Source organism: Durio zibethinus, chromosome 25 (genome assembly GCF_047325235.1).
Source record: "Durio zibethinus cultivar Kanyao isolate XHJ-2024 chromosome 25, ASM4732523v1, whole genome shotgun sequence".
Lineage (NCBI taxonomy): Eukaryota > Viridiplantae > Streptophyta > Magnoliopsida > Malvales > Malvaceae > Durio > Durio zibethinus.
In genome coordinates, this window is record NC_143186.1 from 11,005,008 (window position 1) to 11,024,774 (window position 19,767).

Consider the following 19,767-nt stretch of genomic DNA (forward strand, 5'->3'; position numbering starts at 1 on the left):
AATACATCCAAATAACAAAAAAAGAAAAAACTAAAATATAAATATTTTTAAAAATTAATTTTCATGAAATAAAAGGAATCTAATCTCCAGGCTCTCCTTTCAATTCCCTTTTAAGTATCTAATGTTGTTACCAAAGCAAATCATCTTAAACTTTGTAGTTTTTTTTTATGGAAAACCGCAGCTTTTTGAAAAGGGTGAAACTACCATGCACATCATCTAACACGGTGGAGCCAGCTATGACTGTGATTTAGACGAAAGTATTTTTGTCTTATAAATTTATATCATGATTTATATAAAAATTACATATAATAATTATATTAACATGTAAAATATAATATATTTTTTATTTTTATTAAATTTATATAATTTTAATTAAAATTTTAAATCATATCATATCATATTTTTTAAAACAATTTTTTATTATATAATCTTATTTTATTTTAAATTATCAAATTTATTGCGACCCAAGCTAGACTGAAAATACATTACGCATTACCATACTCACCTAATTTAAGCTCAATAGCCATCAAATACATTTTTGACGTGGATTGCCCAATATATAATTTTTTACACGTAATCTCTTTTATTTCATAAACCTTTCATTTTTTTTATGATAAAATTTGAACCTAAAAATTTCAAATCCAATTTTTAATACCAGCTCTATTTTTTTTTTTTAAATAAAACTGCCCCAACAATACTTAATTTAATAATAACCCTGTTAATTAACATTTTTAGTAAGTAAAAAATTATTCAAACAAGCCAAACATTTCCAATTTTCAATACGTCATTTATTACCCTTTTGGTTCTTATGCATAGCTCGTTTTAATTTTTAAATTTTTTATCTCATTTTTTTACATTTTTTTAAAATTCAAAACATTGTTTTTTTTTTTTTTTTTACATCTAAAATTTTTAATCTTTTATATTTAAAAATTTTTTGTTATGATTTTTTATTTTTTGGACATTAAAAAGTTTAAAAATTAATACTAAAATTCATTAAAATCAAAGTTTTTTTTTTTTTAATTTTGTAGAAATCAATAACACGTAAACAATTTGAGACGAAGGGACTACTTAATATTAGCTTTAACTCATGAGATGCACAAATGATAATTATTTATATTATTTATTTACAATACAGATATTTATTTAAATTTTAAAAATTAAAATTATGAATTTTATAAAAAAGTGAAATTTTAACTTTCAATTTAAATGTCTTTAATTAATATGCGTTGTATTGCTTAATATAAGAAACTGTAATTTTTATGCATCTAGTAATAAAAATTGTAATAAGTGTTGTACTGTAATCGATCCGAGTAGGAGTGTTGATCAAATTTTTAAAATTTATAGATTCGAAAAGATTTAAGTGTATAATATTTTTTTTCTTTAAGTGAATTAAGTATATAAAAGTTAAAGATTACATATAGATTAAGAATTAAAAAATAATTATTACTTATAAATAAATAATTTGTTTCAATTATTTATTGAGTTAAACTATTCCAAGACACACCACGATGATAATAAGTTTGTAAACATATTAAAATAATAGATCATTTACATTAATTTTTAATTTTTTATATAAGATTTAAAAATAAATTTAGATGATATATTGTTGGTCATTTTTTTAAATGTGTTGAGTAAATAAAAGCTGAAAGTACAGATGAATAATTAGGAAGTGGTTAAGACCTATTATAACGTATAGATCCATGGATCTATTAGTAAATATGAATTAGAAGGAGTCACCACCGATTTTTTTTGTCTATGTGTGATTGGTCACCTGATACATATTCTGATCCACGAAATCAGATGTGAAGTTCGAGAGTCGGTTACCCATGAAGAAGATCATAGCACTCCCACAACGCCCATCTAAAGGATGATACCAATTAGATTTTGAATTATCCAAGCCTTAATCATTTTATGATTTATCAAATAATTTAATATTGAAAATGTATCTTAAAATTGTCTCAATAGTTTGGTAGCAATTTAAGATAATTTTCTCACATCATGAGTATTAAAAAAAACTAGCATTCCATTCTAAAGAGGCTCCGTCGTCGGATTTATTAATATATTTTTATTCAAAAAAATTAATAAAAATCTTTTAATAGTTTGATAAGACCTAAAAATAATCCTCCAATAGTTTAGAGGATAAAAAATATTTTTTATTATTTTTTTATTTTTTTGAAAAAAACGATTTATGAAATTTTTTAATAGTTTGGTGGATTCCACTTTAAAGATTTAACCCATGAAAATTCTCCAATAGTTTGGTGGAATTCATAAATTTATTTTGTAAGGATTTTTATTTGAAAAAGATTATTGAAAGGATTTTTTTATATAAATATTTTTTGAAAACTTTATTTGAAAAAAGATTTTTATTTGAAAAGATTTATATATATATAATCATTTTTCTTTTTTTTTTTTAAAAAATTCATTTACTTTCAGAAATAAAATGGCAGAAATATAATTTCTTAAAAATAAAACTAGAAAAAAATTAAAAAATGAGTTAAAAATAAAATAAAATTAAAAAATAAAAATAAAATAGAAAAAAAAAACTTGTGATCAGGTCGGGTCGGTACCAAGATCAATGCACGAATCGTCGTTGAGTCACTCGTGGGTCAAGGCTTTGCAAAACATTGTCATTCAGTAGCAGTATAAAAGCTAAAGCTTCAGCGTTTTCCTCATAATCACCCGAGCCACTCTCTCCTAGCTTTAGGATCTTTTCCTCTCTATTTAAAAAACCTGTTTGAAAATTCAAACGAAATCTGAAAACTTTGTCGGATTTTGAAAATTTTATCAGAATCTGAAAATTTTTGTCAGATTCTGGGAATCTCGTCAAAATCTCATCGGAAACTTCAAATCCTTTCTAGAAAAATCACTAGAAAATTCAAACCTTCATCGAAAAATTCATTCCAACCTAGAAAAATCCAAAATTTTCTAGAAAAAATCAAAATTCTTCAAAATTTTCCAAATTTCTCCCAAAATTGCCTTGATTGCTCCCAGAATTATCCAGAATCCTAAGTCTAACCCCAGAAACCTAAAATCAAACCTAAAAACTTTAGATTGAACCCAAAATCTCGAGACCAAACTTCTAGAATAATCCCACAGCCCAAAATTTTTCAAACCTTTCTCTCTAATAATTTTTCTGTGTGTTTGTCCTCTGTAGAGCTTGCTCGAATTATAGGTAGCCTAAAATCCAATTTTTAGAAACGGATAGAATCAATCCTAGGCTTGAATCCTGGGATTAAGTTCTGTCTAACATGATTTTAAGGTTGAATTCTTGTTAACATCCAGAACCTGAATTAAAGGCTTTGTAATTTGTATCATAAACCTTTTTTTACCATAATCAACTGATTCGATTTAAGTTTCCAAAATTCATCCTCACAGATTGAACAAGAAAGAAAAACAGAATAAATAATAATAATAATAATATAATGTACTATGTATTATATTATACTACCATCATATACATTATAACAACATACTACACTATAGTAATAAAAATGATAAAGATAAAGAAAATCAACCTCGATTGACCCTGGACATAAATGGGTGTCTACAGTTGCCATTTTTGCACATTATTGTTAAATAGAGATTATGTAAAGACCTAGACACCCACTTTGTTTCAAACCAAGAGTCAAATCATTTAGTAAAATTGATCGGGATCGAACCACGAGTCTGAAGATGAAGCGACCAAGACTAAGTTGACGTTGAGAATAAATAATTGGGACGAAACCACAAGTCATAAGAAATGATCTAGACTGAGCCAAGATCAAGTGACCGAGATGAAATCACGAGTTAAAAATGAAGCAACCAGGATTGAGTTGAGGTAAAAAATAAATAACAGGGATGAAATCATGAGTTATAAGAAATGATCTAGACTAAGCCAAGATCAAGTGACCAGGATGAAACCACTTGTCAAAAATAAAGCGACCAAGACCTAGTCAAAGTCAAAAATAAATGACCAAGATAAAACCACAAGTCATAAGAAATGATCTAGATTGAGACAAGATCAGTGACCAGGATGAAACCATATGTCAAAAATGAAGTGACCAAGACCAAGTTGAGATAAAAAATAATGATTGAGATAAAATCACGAGTTAAAAAAAATGATCTAGACTAAACCAAGATCAGGTGATCGGGATAAAATCACATGTCAAAAATTAAGTGACCAGGATCGATTCAAGGTTAAAAATAATGACTGAGATAAAATCACGAGTCATAAAAAATGATCTGGACTGAGCCAAGATTAGGTAATTAGGACGAAACCACATGTCAAAAATGAAATGACCAGAACAAAGTCAAGGTCGAAACTAAATGACCAGAATGAAACCACGAGTCATAAGAAATGATATGGATTGAGCCAAGATAAGGTGACAAAAACAAAATCACGTGTAAAAAATGAAGTGACCAAGATCGAATCGAGGTAAAAAATGTTCGAGAAGAAACCACAAGTCATAAAAAATAATCTGGACTAAGCCATAATCAAGTGATTGGGATGAAACCACGTGTCAAAAATGAAGTGATTAGGATCAAGTCAAGGTCAAAAATAAATGATCGAGATAAAACTACGAGTCATAAGAAATGATCTAAACTGAGCTAAGATCAGGTAAGTGAATAATGTAAGTGCATGCCCTATCTAAGATGTAAATGAAACATTAATTGTGGTACTAAGGCTTCTGCACTCTCATTTTTACGCATGTTTGGCAAAGAAACTATCCTTTATTAGCTTGAACATTTATTTTTATCCCAAGGAAAACTATAGAAGCCACTTTTCTCTTACTTGGAAGAATTCATCTTTGGTCATTGTCTCTTTTAATCCTTCAAAGTAACACACAACTTCTTATGACTTTATTCAATTATTAATCATTATCCTAATTTTAAAGTGCGAGATGCAAGTTATTCACTTATTCTATTCATAGCAAAGTATAAAGAGAAGAGACAAATATAATGGCAATGCATAGAACTAAGAGAGAACAATAAGACAGCTTTCATTTATTCAGATAAGCAATAAATTACAAATGATGGTATGAAAACAAAAAGAGAGTGTATAGGGACGGCTATTTAGGGTAGCAATGTCCCAAAATAAATGATCAGATAATCATGACAACAAATCTTGAGTTTATTCAAAAACTCAACTAAAATATGATGCATTGACACCTCAGAGCTCTTTAAAATTCACTATCTTTGGTATGCCTTTGAAGTGATGCCATGTTTTATTCATCCAAATTTACCTTCGTTCAATTCAAACCGCCCTTCTAAACATGAACTTTTTCTTTGGGGCTTAAGCTGTCTTTTCGGGTTTTCAACTTGAACTTTTTTTTTGGATCAAGCAAAGTACTTCTTCATGGCATCCAAATTAATAAGATTAAGAAGTTCATCTCTATCCATTTCTGACAAGATTAAGGCTTATCCTGAAAAAACTCTTTTTACCACATATGATTTTTTCCAATTTGAAGTCCATTTTTTTCTATCATTATGTTGACTTGAAAGAATATTTTTAATACCAACTCTCTTTCTTGGAATTGATAAGGTCTAACTTTTTTGCTATGAGTTCTCATTATTCTCTTTTGGTATAATTGATCGTGACAGAGTGCCGCTAATCTTTTTTTTTCAATGAAGTTTAATTGTTTATAGCGTTCTTAGACCCATCAGCTTCTTCTAATCCTATTTCCTTTAAGACTCTTAGGGATGGGATCTCTATTTCTATTGGCAATACAGCTTCTATCCCTTAAACCAAGAAAAAAAGAGTTCCCCTAGTAGAAGTGCGCACGAAGGTTCGATATGCATGTAGGGCAAAAGGTAATTTCCAATGTCAGTCTTTATATGTTTCAGTCATCTTCTTTAAAATCTTTGTGATGTTCTTATTTACAGCTTCCACTGCCTCATTCATTTTTGGACGATATAGAGCTGAACTGTTGTGTTTGATCTTGAACTGAACATATACTTCTTGTATCATCTTACTATTCAAATTTTTGTATTGTCTGAAATAATTCTTTTTAGGAGCCTATATCTATAGATTATTTCTCTTTTGATGAATTTGCATACCAATGATCTAGTCACAGTTGTGAAAGAGGTGGCTTCGACCTATTTAGTGAAATAATCAATCATCACAAAAATGAATCTATTTTCATTTAAGGCTTTTAGGGTAATGAGACCAATGACATCCATTCTCCACATAAAAAATGGCCAAGATGGTGCTATAACATGTAAAATGCTAGATGGAGCATGAATTTTATTAGCATAAATCTAGCATTTGTGATATTTTCGAGCATAATCAATGCAATCATTTTTCATTGTCAACCAGTAATATCCAGCTCACATAACCTGTCTTGCCATCATATACCCATTTACATGTACTCCACATGTCATTATGAACTTTTTCAATAATCTTTTTGGCCTCAAAGGCACTTATGCAACATAATAACACTTAGTCTTTGCCTCTTTTGTGCAAAATTTCTCCATCTAAAAAGAATCTCATAGCCAACCTTCTTAAGACTTTCTTATCACTTTTTCTGTTGCTTGATTTGGGTATTATTGATTTTTTAGATATCGCATAATATCATGATACCATGGGTGACCATCCTCTTTCTCTTCCAAGTTGGCATAATGCACTGTCACGTCCTTGATGTCTAGTTTGATAAGCTGAATTTTGACAATATCATCGATCTGCACCATTGCAGTCGAGATAGCCAAGGCATCTGCAATTTAATTTTCTTCATGAGGTAAGTGTTCAAACTAAATTGCCTTGAATTGTTTGCATAGCTCTAAAATGTATTTGTGATAAGAGATGAGTTTTGAATCCCTTGTTTCCCATTCACCTTTTAGTTGACAAATGACTAGAGCTGAATCCCCAAACACCTTTAACACTTCAATTTTTCTGTCCAAAGTAACAGTAGTCCCATAACACAAGTCTCATATTCAACTATATTATTAGTGCAGTTGAAGTTTAATCTTGCTGTAACAGGATAATAGAGTTTCATTAGAAATATTAAAACTAATCCAATCCCATGCCCCATGGCATTGGCGACCCCATCGAAATATATTCTCCATACCTCTTCCTTGTCATTATCTTCTTCTAACCCTGAGATGGTCATTAATTTTTCATCTAAAAAATTTAGCTTTATAGGTTCATAATCATCAGTAGCTCTATCTGTCAAAAATTCAGCAATTATGTTTCTTTTTATTGCTTTTTAGCTCACATACACTATGTCATATTTCGAGAGCATCACTTGCCATCTTGCGATTCTTTCTAATAGTGATGGTTTCTTGAAGATGTATTTAATGGGATCTAGTTTAGCTATGAGCCAAATTGTATGGTAAAGCATATATTACTTGAGTCTTTTAGTTATCCAAGCCAAAGCACAACACATTTTCTTCAGTAAAGAATACTTGGACTCATACTCTATGAATTTTTTGCTCAGGTAATAAATAGCTCTCTTTTCTTACCGGATTCATCTTGTTGACCCAGCACACATCCCATTGATTTCTTATTTACCACTATGTATAGAATCAGTGGTTTTTCTGGAATAGGTAGTGCTAATATTAGAGGATTTGATAAGTATTGTTTAACCTTATCAAAAGCTTTTTGACATTCTTCATTTCACTTGCCAAGATTATTCTTTCAAAGGAGTTTGAAAATGGGGTCACATTTAAAAGTGAGTTGAGAAATGAACCGAGAAATATAGTTCAATTGGCCTAAAAAACCTCAAACTTCTTTTTGTGTACTTAGAGGGGATAAATTTTGAATGGCCCAAATTTTATCCGGGTCAACTTTTATTCCTCTTTCACTTACTATAAATCTTAAAAATTTTCCTGACCTGGCTCCGAATGTACATTTGACTGGATTTAATTTGAGCTGAAACTTTCTCAACCTCACAAATAATTTTTTGAGATTGACTACATGATCTCCTTTTCAGGATTTGGTAATCGTATCATCCACGTATACTTTAATCTCTTTATGCATTATATCATAGAAGAGTGTTACCATAGCCTTTTGATAGTTTACCCCAACATTCTTCAAACTAAAAGGCATGACCTTATAGCATAAAGTTTCTTACATAGTGATAAATGTGGTCTTTTCTATATCATCTTGAGCTATCTTTATTTGATTATAACCAAAGAATCCATCTATAAAAGAGAACACTGTATGTTGGGCCATATTGTCTACTAGTCTATCTATATGAGGCAAAGGAAAATTATCCTTTGGACTAGCTTTATTTAGATCTCGATAATCTGCACACTTTCATACTTTTTCATTCTTCTTAGGGATAGGTACTATATTAGCTACCCATTCAAGATATTTGGTCACTTGCAGAAAGCCTGTATCAAATTGTTTTTTTACTTCCTCTTTGATTTTCAACAACATCTTTGCTTCATTCTTTCCAACTTTTGTTGCATCGGCTTGCATTCTGACTTTAAAGGCAACCTATGCTCTACTATTTTAGTGCTGAGCCCAGGCATATCTTGGTAGGACCAAGCAAACATATCTACAAACTCTTGAAGCAAATCCTCTAAACACTGTCGGTCAACTACTGAGAGTGAAGTACCAATCTTGACTACTTTTTTGTTTTCAACATTACCCAATTTGATCAATTCAATAACTTTTTGATGAAGCTTAATGGATTTATCTTTCTGCTTAATTAGCCTCATTAAATCTGGAGACAAAGTGTATTCTTTAAAGTTTTTTTTAGTATCAAATTCATCAGTATTAATTAAAATTTTAAAATTAAACCTCGGATCATTGTCATGATTACCTTCGCATTCATTTGGGAACCTAAAAGTTAATGGAATAAGAAATATTGGCAAGAAAACTTTGATGGGATAATGAATGAAATGGAAGAAATGAACAAAATGCATACTCCTACTTTTATTAAAATAATGAAAAATAAAAGGCCCAAACATAAAAGTTCATCCTAATGCTTTTGGGCATAAGCGATTAGGAGATATGATTACATTGAAGAAAAATAAAAAATAATATGTATCTAGATGACCCTCTAATTCTTCAATTCATATCTAGGTGGGTAGGGATAAACCAAAGCTTCCTCATTTTGACTTCAATCATCCACCATATCAATGGACAGCTTGGCAAAATTTTCCTCCCATTTTGGTTCTTTTTTTGTGTCTTCTTCAGCTCCCGGGTGTATGTATCCTCTGAGAATGAAAGTTTCATTTAAATAGGGAAAGATCATTGGTTTGTTCTTTGCCCTTTTACTCTTGTTTTGCATTTTCTCTGTCCCATAACTTAATCCCGATCTACAACTATAATCCTCAATCTTAGGAAAGTCTCTTATCCTTTGAAGGTTTCTGCCCAAGCCGAACCCAATACTCCAACCCTTGTTAATCATCTGATTGATTACAATCCGACTGAACTTGAGTCCTTCATCTATTGCATTAACAGGTTCAAAAGATAGGTAAGAACATTCTAATGATTTCTTTGCTGCTTCCACATATGGGGCATTTATAGGTTGGGTCACCAATAAGTCTTCCTTCTCGGCTACAATCACCAATTATCCTTCCACATTGAATTTGATCTTTTGATATAGTGAGGAAGAGACGACACCCACCTTGTGGATCCATGGCCTTCCTAGTAAACAACTATATGATGGGGAGATATCCACTTGCATATGGGTTGCTATATCTAGAACAGATACCTTTCCCGAGTGCAGATCCTGTACTAACAATTGAAACAAAGTAATTTATCACGTAAATAATTTATAACATGTAACAAGCAAGAAGAACATAACAAATTCAAATTTTAAATTATATTAAGTATTTAATTTAAAATCAATTAATGTTATATTAAGAGATTGATTTAAATATAAAATTACAAAAAAATAAAATAAAATTCAACCAATATAAAATAACACCACTGAAACATTTTGTGATGGTAAATGAAAGCAAGATCAATTGAAGTCAATTATTTGGGAACAATTTAATAACTGATTAGTCAAGCTCTTGGCTAAAATTTCCACAACTATTTTTTTCTTGTTTTATGAAGAATATTTAGGAGTAAAAGCCCCGCCAAGTATGGCACATTCCAACCCAATGCATACATCAAGCTAGAACACTTTTTGATCGGTCACATTCTTATTGAAAATTTTAACCAAGTTTTTTAAAGTTGTTTTTGAATTAAAAAGTACTCCAAAAGAGCTTTGAAATTTTAATTTTAACCTCAAATTGCATTAATAATCATCACTAACACAATTTTTGTTAGTAGGTCAATCGTATTTAATAAAAAAAATTAATAACGATTATATTCTTTTATATATAACAGTTGACTATTTAGACGTGCATGTTACAACAGTAATTATTGAAGATATCTTCAACTACATAAGATCTTAAAGCCAATTAATTTTTAATTATGAATTAATTAATATAATTTTTAATTTTTGTAATTTTCACCCTTTGAAATGAGTAAATCCATTTAAATTAGAGTAAAGGATAATCAATTCGATCATTTCAGTCAAAAATAATAATTGAATTGATGGGTCCTTTTGAAACTGAAAACAGAATGATTTAATAATCTTAAATATAAAATTAAAAATGTAATGAATTTAAGAAAAATTGAACTTAAAGAACAAGGAATAAAGAAACCTTCATTTTTTAATTTTTCATAAACTCACTAGAGGACAGTAAAAAATTGGACAGAGTTCATTTCAAGCTTAGTGGACCAAAAAACAATTGACTCGTCAATTTGCCATTTCAAGCTCTTGGCTAAGATTTTCACAACTATTTTTTTTTTCTTTTTATATAAATAATAATTAGGAGACGTTGTACCCCGTCAAGCAAGGCACAATCCTCCCAGTGTACATGTTGCGCTAGACGCGACTCAATATCGTATTCATATACGATTTTTTCACCCATCACCTACTTCATTTAAAAATCTTATCCAAGTTTTTTGAATTTGTTTTTGAATTAAAAAGTACTCCAACCTTTTTTAAATATTGAATTTAACCATAAATTGCATTAATTATCATTGCTAATACAATTTGCGGGCGTGCAATCCTGATCTGTTCTCCCTTTCTCTAATAAAAAACACTAATCATTCCCTTTCTCCAGATTTGAAGCTGAAACAATTTACTAGAGATGAAGACTGATGATCGACTTCCCGCAAAAAAGGAAAAGAGAAAAAAAAAATGAATGAATGACAACTGAACAACTTCTAGAGCTCGATCCAGCGGTAGCTCTGGTATGTTCTAACTTACCAAATTTTATTTCATCATGCATCTTGATTATTAAAAACACATGATTCTTACAAATTTCATATCACTCTCTAATACAGACACTACAAGATGCACATGTGAAGCCAGGATTCTCGATATAGATGTTTTGAATGGTTGGTTCTATAACTTCTGCAAACAGTGCAACAGAACGCTCATATCATGTTATAGCAAATTCTGGTGTTCAGACCACCATGAAAAGTACCCTCACTTGGGTATATTCCCAACCATATATTGTTTCCCACAAATATATTACAAAAGAAATTATACTGTAACTAGCTACATAAGTGGCTTCAGTAGCAAGCTAGGCATAAAATTATAAAACTTTATAGAGGACAAAATGAAATGCACGATCACTAGTTTACTCTATATTTAAGCTAATTTCATTCGTAGCATCAAGTGATGTAGTTGGCTCATCAATTGGATTATCGCCACCATGATCCTTAGTTGATGCATCAAAAGGAAACTGAAAAGGTCTTGGAGGCATTTCAAGCAATTCAGTATCAGTTCCGAGCATCTCCAATACTTTTGACATTGAAGGACGATTAGGAGGCTTCATTTGTATACACCAAAAAGCTACTACTAACATCTTCCTCAAAATTGTCTTCTCATTATCCGTAACATCTCCCAATTCTATTTCCTCTCCTTGCTCAAATCGATCATATATCCATGATGGGAAGTATATCTGACTTGATTGTTCAGCAAATGCATTCAAATTTTTCCTTCTTCCCACAATTTCCATTAATAGCATCCCGAAACTATAAACATCAGCCTTATATGAGATGCCTCCAATGTTTTTGTAGACCAATTCGGGAGCAATATATCCCAGTGTACCTCGTGCTGCAGTAAGAGAAACAATACTATCATCTACTGAATACAATTTTGCCAGACCAAAATCTGAAACTTTTGGGTTGAAATTCTCATCTAGAAGAATATTATGAGGCTTGATATCAAAATGTAAAATTTGCATGTCACATCCTCGATGTAAATAGTCAATTCCTCGAGCAACTCCAAGCACAATATCAAGCATTTTCTGCCAGCTTAAACTGATCTTATTTTCTCCGGTAAATATGATTTTATCTAAGGAACCATTTGGCATGAAATCATATACAAGAGCTTGCTTTGACCCCTCAACACAAAACCCAATAAGTTTGGCAATGTTGACATGGTGAATCCTCCCAATTGTTGCAACTTCATTAATGAAATCTTGCCCATTAGCTTTTGATTTGCCCAACATCTTTACTGCCACAAGATGGTTGCTACGAAGTTTTCCTTTAAACACTGAACCATAACCCCCTTCTCCTAATTTATCTTTGAAACCACTTGTTATTCTTTTTATTTCATAGTAAGAATACCTAATAGGTATAAAGTTATTTTGACTTTGAAGGAACTCTTCAATTGTATCATCTGCGGATAAGTGTCTTCTTCGTAATTTGTATGTAACAACCGCAATCAAGATAGATATCCCAAGCAACATTCTTGGTAAGGCAATTCCTCCTTTTCAAGAAAAAAATGTAAACATATTAGTATTTTTCAATGAAAGGCATTAGTGTCCAAGAAAATAAAAGCATGGGAACCTTAATTTTAACAGTAATCTTGAAGCACAAACACAAAATTGTAGACATATTGAATAAACTTTAACATGGAGGGAAAATGAACAAATCAGAAAATATTGAAATGAGCATCCAAAACATAACCTTCAAACTACACAATTGAAACTAAATTACGATAAAAGAAACACCAAAAGATGCAAATGAACCCAAAAAAGAATTGATAAAGTCAAGTGCTGAAATCCACTAATTCACCATAACAGGATTTATGGTCATCACTTATGGTCGACTCAACAATTTTGGAGGATGTCTATTCCACTCTCTAATATCACCAAATCTCTAACAGGACTGGTATCAAACTATAACTTATTTAGACAAAAAAAAACTAGGTAACCATCTTCTAATGGTCCAAGTTTTGATTGGTAGACATTATAGAAAAAAGAATTAGAAGTTAAGGCAGGTTCTTCAAAATTTTGCTTTGAAATGTTGTCAACACTGTAACACTCAGGATTTGAGTTAAACTGTTCCTTAACACTGTCTTTTAACAAACTCTCATCCTTTGAACTATTGACAATATTTACTAAATTCATAGTTGTGCTATGTTCTGTAAATTTTTTGAAAAAAAGATTGTTAATTTTTTTCTTCCCTTGCACTTTCAACCACATTAAATGTGGTAATTAGACCAATGAGTATCAACATACATTTTGGATACTATCAAAATTTTTAAAAAGTGAGACTCATTGTAAGAATGATCTTAAGAGAATTGGAAAAAGCATTCAAAATTAAATGTAAACTTGTACGATCTAAAAGGTTTGTTTAGTTCTTTTTTGTTAAATTTGAGGACTTTGATTTATATATGCAAATGCAAATATAAAGCTAAAACTTAAATATACCTGTTATTGCAAGACACAAAATATATGTACCTGCAACAAAATACCAATACAAAAATAAAATGTAATTATTTCAATAAAGGAACAAAAATTTATAGCAAATCCAAGAAGAGATTACTAATGAATTCCAGGGAGCATACGTCTAGGAGGATCATAAGAATTGTAGGATACATGATGACCCTTAAAAAGGAAATATACAAAGCTGTCCACATAATTTCTCAATGCATATCTCAAATCTGACAATCTGAATTTTTAACACATCAAATTAAAATTAATAATAGTGATATAAAAGAAAACTGACAATTTAAAGAGGATAAAGAAATGTAAAAAACAAAAAAATCAACAGATAAAACATTATATTTTGTAGTATCTTATTCTTACGTGTAGTGAAAGATACTAAAGATGAATTTGTCATTGTATAGTTGACTATTAGAATACAGTATGGAAATGAATTCGAACTTCTCTATTTAAACATCAATTTGATTTTAATTTTATATTTCCAAATCACAATTTTCAAATAACGCTAGCATAACCAAGGAGCTAATTTTTATTAGAGAAAATTGCACTTATGTAATGAAATAGAAATAAATTAATGGTCAGTATGGTTTTTTGAAAAATAATTAATGTTTGATGTAATGGTTTTTTCTTAATGTAATCGTGAAAATGTTAATTACTACCAACTGTACAAAAAGAACCCACCCAATACCAAAAATACCCTTAATTTTTGTTTATATTTTCTCTCCTTTTTATCTTTTTTTTTTTTTTAAACCCGCCCTTGCTGGTGCCAGTTGGCCCTTGACCGATGAGCAGGAGGGTGGAAAGAGAAGAAAAAGAAAAGAAAAAGACATTGTGATCTTGACAGCAGAATGCCTCATTACATTTAAAATATAAAAATTGCATATTCATTGCATCAAATAATATTTATTTTAAAAAATCAGTGATAATTTATTATGTTGGAATATTCAAATACCCCTAACTTTAATTTTTTTAATTTAATTATTAATCTAAATTCCTATCAAGAACAGTTATCAATTTTTTCTAAAACGGAACTAAAATGCACAAAAAAATCTTATTCTTACCTGTAGTGAAAGTTATTAAAGATAAATTTGTCATTGTATAGTTGACTACTAGAATATGGCATTGAAACAAATTCAAAATTTTCGATTTAAACAACAATTTGATTTTTATTTTAGTTTTTCGAATCACGAGTTTCAAATAATGTTAGCAGAACCAAGGCACTACTTTTTATTAGAGAAAATTGCACTTAGGTATTGAAATAGAAATAAATTAACGGGCTGTGTAGTTTATTGAAAAATAAGTAATGTTTGATGAAATGATTTTTTTAATGTAATCATAAAAATGTTAATCACTATCAACTACTGTAATAAAAAAAAACCAACGAAGTACCAAAATTACCCTTAATTTTTTTTTTTATACTTTTCCCTTTTATTCATTTTTTCTTTTCCAAATCCTTCCTTGTCCGTACCAGTTGGCCGTTGATCGAAGAGGAAGAAAGTTGGAAGAGAGAAGAAAAGAAAAGGTCAATTTTATCTTGACAATAAAATACCTCATTACACTCGAAATATATGAATTACATTCATTACGTCATATAATATTGTTTTAAAAAGAAAACACTAATCATTTATTATATTGCAATCGTCTGATACACCTAACTGTAATTTTTTAATTTAATTATTAGTCTAAATTCCTATCAAGAACAGTTATCAATCTTTTCTAAAATAGATCTCAAATGCACAAAAAAACTTACATCTGTCGGATTAATGAATCCTCGCGCCATGCGTGGAAGTTGTCGAATACCCATACCAGTTCATAGCCCTGTAATAGCTGTTCATAAATATCCGAAGTAGACAGACCTGTAATATTCCCAAGCATGATTGGAATCTCGGCTATGACTATGCAAGATGGATTGAAATCGGACGGCCGGGTGTTTTCATCTAAAAAATAAAAGTAGGAAGGCGGATGGGAATAGCTATTGGAGCAACGACAGGCATTGACGTATAGAGAAGATTTCATTGCGGTTGTGCAATTTACTAGATGCATAACACTAGAAGGATAATTTAAACCAACATATAGTTCGACTGTTGAATTTAAATTCCAAGAATCAAATAGATATCTAGTAATATCACGAGGAAGGGAGCAATTGTCTCTGCTCATTCTCTCATGTTCCTCCATAACCATAGCTCGTATTGTTTGGTTTTCATAAGAGATCTTTTGAACGTACAATTTCCCCTCAACCAACACAAAAGTGGTGCGATTGTTGTTATCGCATTCCAGTTCCAGGTTATGGTAACCACACTCGGGAGGCTGGCTTTTTAATCGGAAAGGGAAATTGACGGTAACGTTTCCACAATAAGAAGAGCCACAATCTTTAGGAATTGGAAGTTCAGCGATGCAAGAATCAGGGAATGATAGAAATAAAGAAAGGGCCATGAGCCAAAACAATGAAAGTTGTGCTTTTACCATCCTAAAGTTTTGGTGATGAAGAACCAGATTTAAGTCCAAGGAAATATATAAGCATAGAAATGGTATTTTTTCATAACGGGAAGAAACTCATGTTTTTAAAATCACTTTGGTTAAAGTGAGGGAAGACTTTAACGACTTTGGCAATACGAATTAAAGAAAGGTAAATGCATATCCAAGTTGATTGACCCGTCAAGTGCTTTAAACCATTTTAATTATTATTCAATTAAAATCAACAATATGCACGTAAAAACAATTTTATATTTGATATATTATTATTATATAAATTTTATATTCTATTATTGTATTATATGTTGTCACCTAATTAATTTATAAATTTAGAAAATTAAAAATGAAAATATTCAGTAATTACTAAAAAAAAATATAATCGAGTTGGATGATTTTTCAGCTGAAATCTATGATACTTTAATACAGGATAGTTGCTCTTCAAGTTAATGAAATCTTCTCTTTCTTTCAAAAAAATAAAAATAATTCTTTTTTAATTAAATAATTTTAATATTTATCTTTAAAGATTTTTTATTTTTTAAAATTTTAAATCAATGAAATGATCCTATATAATGCATTAATATAATAGATTTAGATACTATCCGATAATGCATAGTATAGAAATCTTAGAAAAAGATATAATAATGTAAAAATTTGTAGAAGGGGGCGTAAGAATTTAAGAAGTATAATGAATATTGGAAGATGCTAGTAAGGAATCAAGTTGGAAAAGACAAGGAAATTAAGCACAGAAACATTTTGTGTGGTGTAACTAAAAGCACGTCGTACTTCGAGAAATCAATGTCAATTGTGGAGAACAATTTAAGCAATTAGTCAAGGTCTTGGATAAGATTTTCATATCTCTTTCTCTTTTTTATTTTATTTTGCGAAGATGAATAATTAGGAAGTCGTTAAGACCCCGTCGAAGACCGCATCGACAACCCTCGGCCAGCGTACGCGTATAAGACTTTTTTGTTATTTCTGATGGTCTATGGTCAAAGTCGTGCGGTTATCTTCCTCACAATCCAGTTGAAGCCCCGGGTAACCACACTCTGAAGGTTGGGTTGCTGATTGAGAAGGGAAACTAATGTTGACATTTCCAGATAGAGAAGAGCCATAGTCTTTGTTTTGTTGAACATAAAAAGTATTGGGTAGTAGTCCAGTGATAAAAGTACGCTTGTGGGTAGATCTATTAATTGGTTTTATTGAGTTTATATTCTGCTAAATATGTGGAAAATAAAAAATTATTATAAATAATTTTAATATTTTAAAATATCAATATAAATAATAAATAGTTTTATTTTAAGTCTTTGTTTATATTAATATAATATTTAAGTATTAAATATTATTATTAAAATATAATTATTTTTTAATATTACTAATTTTAATAATAAATTATTTCAATATATTTTAATTATAAATAATTTTTAATATTTTAATAGTTATTGTAGACACTAAATTTGTTCGGATTTTAATTAAGTCTTGGTTACTAGATTTTAATTTTCGGGCTATCGGATCAAGACCCGATATTAATTCAATTAGGATTCAGGCTCTATTTTAATTCAATTAGGCTTCAGGTCTGATTTCAATTCTACTTAACCCAAAATCTGATTTTGATTGGGCCTGAAGCCCATTTTGTTTAAAAGCCCAACTTGCCTTTTATTATTATTATTTTTAAATTAAACAAAAATACCAAAATACAAAATACCAAAAAAATACAAAATATAAAAAAAAGAACAAAAAAAAGGGGGATGGCAATGGTGCCTTTCCCGGCACCACTGCTACCATGCCCTACCCACCATACGCTATCCCTCTCCCATACCCTGCAAAATTTACCCTAACTATCCTAATTAGTGTGCCCTACTACCCAATAAGACAAGAAGAAATTAAAAGGGTGCGGAGCTCGTGCTCGTACTCCATGCCGAGCCCTGTGCCACTTACTCAAGCATAGGGTACGATCGGAGCTCTATAAATAGAGCTTCTAGCTGAACCTAATAGAAAGTGGGTGGGAGGAACGTTGCAAAAACAAAAAAAAAAAAAACAATGCAAAAAAAAAAACACAAAAAAAACACAGTCCTCCCTACGAGGAGGATCCCAGTGCCGAGAGCCTCTGCATAAAAAAAAAGTTTAAAGAAAAAAGAAAGTAAAAAAAATAAAGTTTAACCAAAACTTCAAAAGCAGATCTAGGTTGCTTGGGCTTTTTTTCAGTGGAAAGGAGGTTGAATCTGCATTCAGGGGATCAAAGGGAGCATTTTGGGAGATTTTGAAATTTTTCAACATCGATGACGGTGGTCAGAGCTCTTCACTGGCAAAGACCATGGCGGCTGTCACGACGGATGGCCACAGGCCCCATATCAGCCTAAAATTAAAAAAAAAAAGAGGGATTTTTTTTTCGACAGAGGGGGAAGGAAATGATAAATTTTTTTTTGACTTTTATAGAAAGTGCCAGAACGAAAATGACACTGTTTCATTAAAGGGTCAAAATGACGTCGTTTTGAGCCCTGAGGATCAGCGCGTCAGCCAGCGATCCGACACGGAGTTCGTGTACCCGACCTGCGACCCACTTCTGCATCAGCCTCTGACCGGTCCAGTTCAGGTAAAAAAAATTTTTTTTTGAATTTTTTTATAGATTATTTTTTATTTTAATTATTATTCTTAATATTTATACATGTTAAAATGATTAAATTTACCATAATAAAATTTTGTTGTTTTATATTAATAATTAATAAAAAATATATAATAAAATATATAGCAAAAATTTGTGATAATTTTTTTTAAAAAAATAAATCTTATAAAATAAAAAATAAAAAATAATAATAACTGATATTTTGAACATTTTTAAAAAATATATTAAGAAAATTGAAAGAGTTCAATTTTCTTTGACATATGTAAAAATATAAATATTGCGATTTCTCTGATGAGTCGAGATAATCTAAATTTTTTTTCATAAAAATAATTAGTAAATAATAAAGAGTTTTTTTTTAAATAATCATAATAAATTCCTTTAATTAAAAATGATTTTATTTAGGATCTGATCAAAAAGTTGAAATGATTCTAAAACTTGCTCAAAATTTTTTAGGATTTCACTGAAGAGTCGAGATAATCGTAAAATTTGTTTAATAAATTTTGGGAATTCACCAAAGAGTCGAGATGTTCTTAATTTTTTAAAAAAGAAAAACAAATAAATAAAATATCTTATGACGAGATTTTGAGAATTTTGTAAATGGTCAATTTTCTCGAAATATTTTTCAAACATTTCCTCTATAAATTTCGCCAAAGCGTTGGAGAATTTATAGAATATATATAAAAAAATAATACTAATTTTTCAAAAAAAAATATTTTAAAATAAATTTCAGGAAATTAATTTTAAATAAAAAAACCATATTATCAAAATTAAAGGATTACACATGTTTAATTAGTATCGTTCTTCGAATGGGCAACGTGAGGGTGCTAATACCTTTCTCACTCGTAACCGTACTCTTAGACCTAACCCTGATTTTGCAGACCTAAACTTTTTGTTTTTAGTAATTCTTAATTAATTTTAAGATTTTTACTAAAATATGATATTTTGGGTGGCCAATCACACCCTATAAAAAAAGATTGGTGGCGTCTCCAAAAATTTTCACCAAGTCC

The 19,767-nt window shown here is 30.0% G+C and overlaps 1 protein-coding gene and 1 long non-coding RNA gene across 2 annotated transcripts in view; one reads left to right on the forward strand and one right to left on the reverse strand.

Annotated features, from left to right (window-relative positions):
• LOC149511622 (uncharacterized) overlaps positions 1–19,767 on the forward strand; it is a 53,470-nt gene that overhangs the window by 11,961 nt on the left and 21,742 nt on the right. The gene's annotated exons all lie outside the window — the stretch shown is intronic.
• On the reverse strand, positions 11,516–16,173 carry LOC149511624 (rust resistance kinase Lr10-like). The gene is made up of 4 exons (XM_089754713.1): positions 15,419–16,173; positions 13,791–13,894; positions 13,654–13,683; positions 11,516–12,707 (listed from the first exon to the last, which is right to left on the reverse strand). Exons 1-4 carry the CDS (start codon positions 16,132–16,134, stop codon positions 11,572–11,574), a joined length of 1,986 nt encoding a protein of 661 aa, XP_089610839.1. The 5' UTR covers positions 16,135–16,173; the 3' UTR covers positions 11,516–11,571.

What these genes read in the sequence shown, in the direction of transcription:
- LOC149511624 (XM_089754713.1), bottom strand. Translation starts at nt 16,134, where the DNA reads ATGGTAAAAGCACAACTTTCATTGTTTTGGCTCATGGCCCTTTCTTTA. An exon ending in GATTCATTAATCCGACAGAT is followed by an intron (nt 13,895 to 15,418) that starts GTAAGTTTTTTT and finishes TTAAAAATTCAG; the next exon opens with ATTGTCAGATTTGAGATATG. An exon ending in TTCTTATGATCCTCCTAGAC is followed by an intron (nt 13,684 to 13,790) that starts GTATGCTCCCTG and finishes ATTTTGTTGCAG; the next exon opens with GTACATATATTTTGTGTCTT.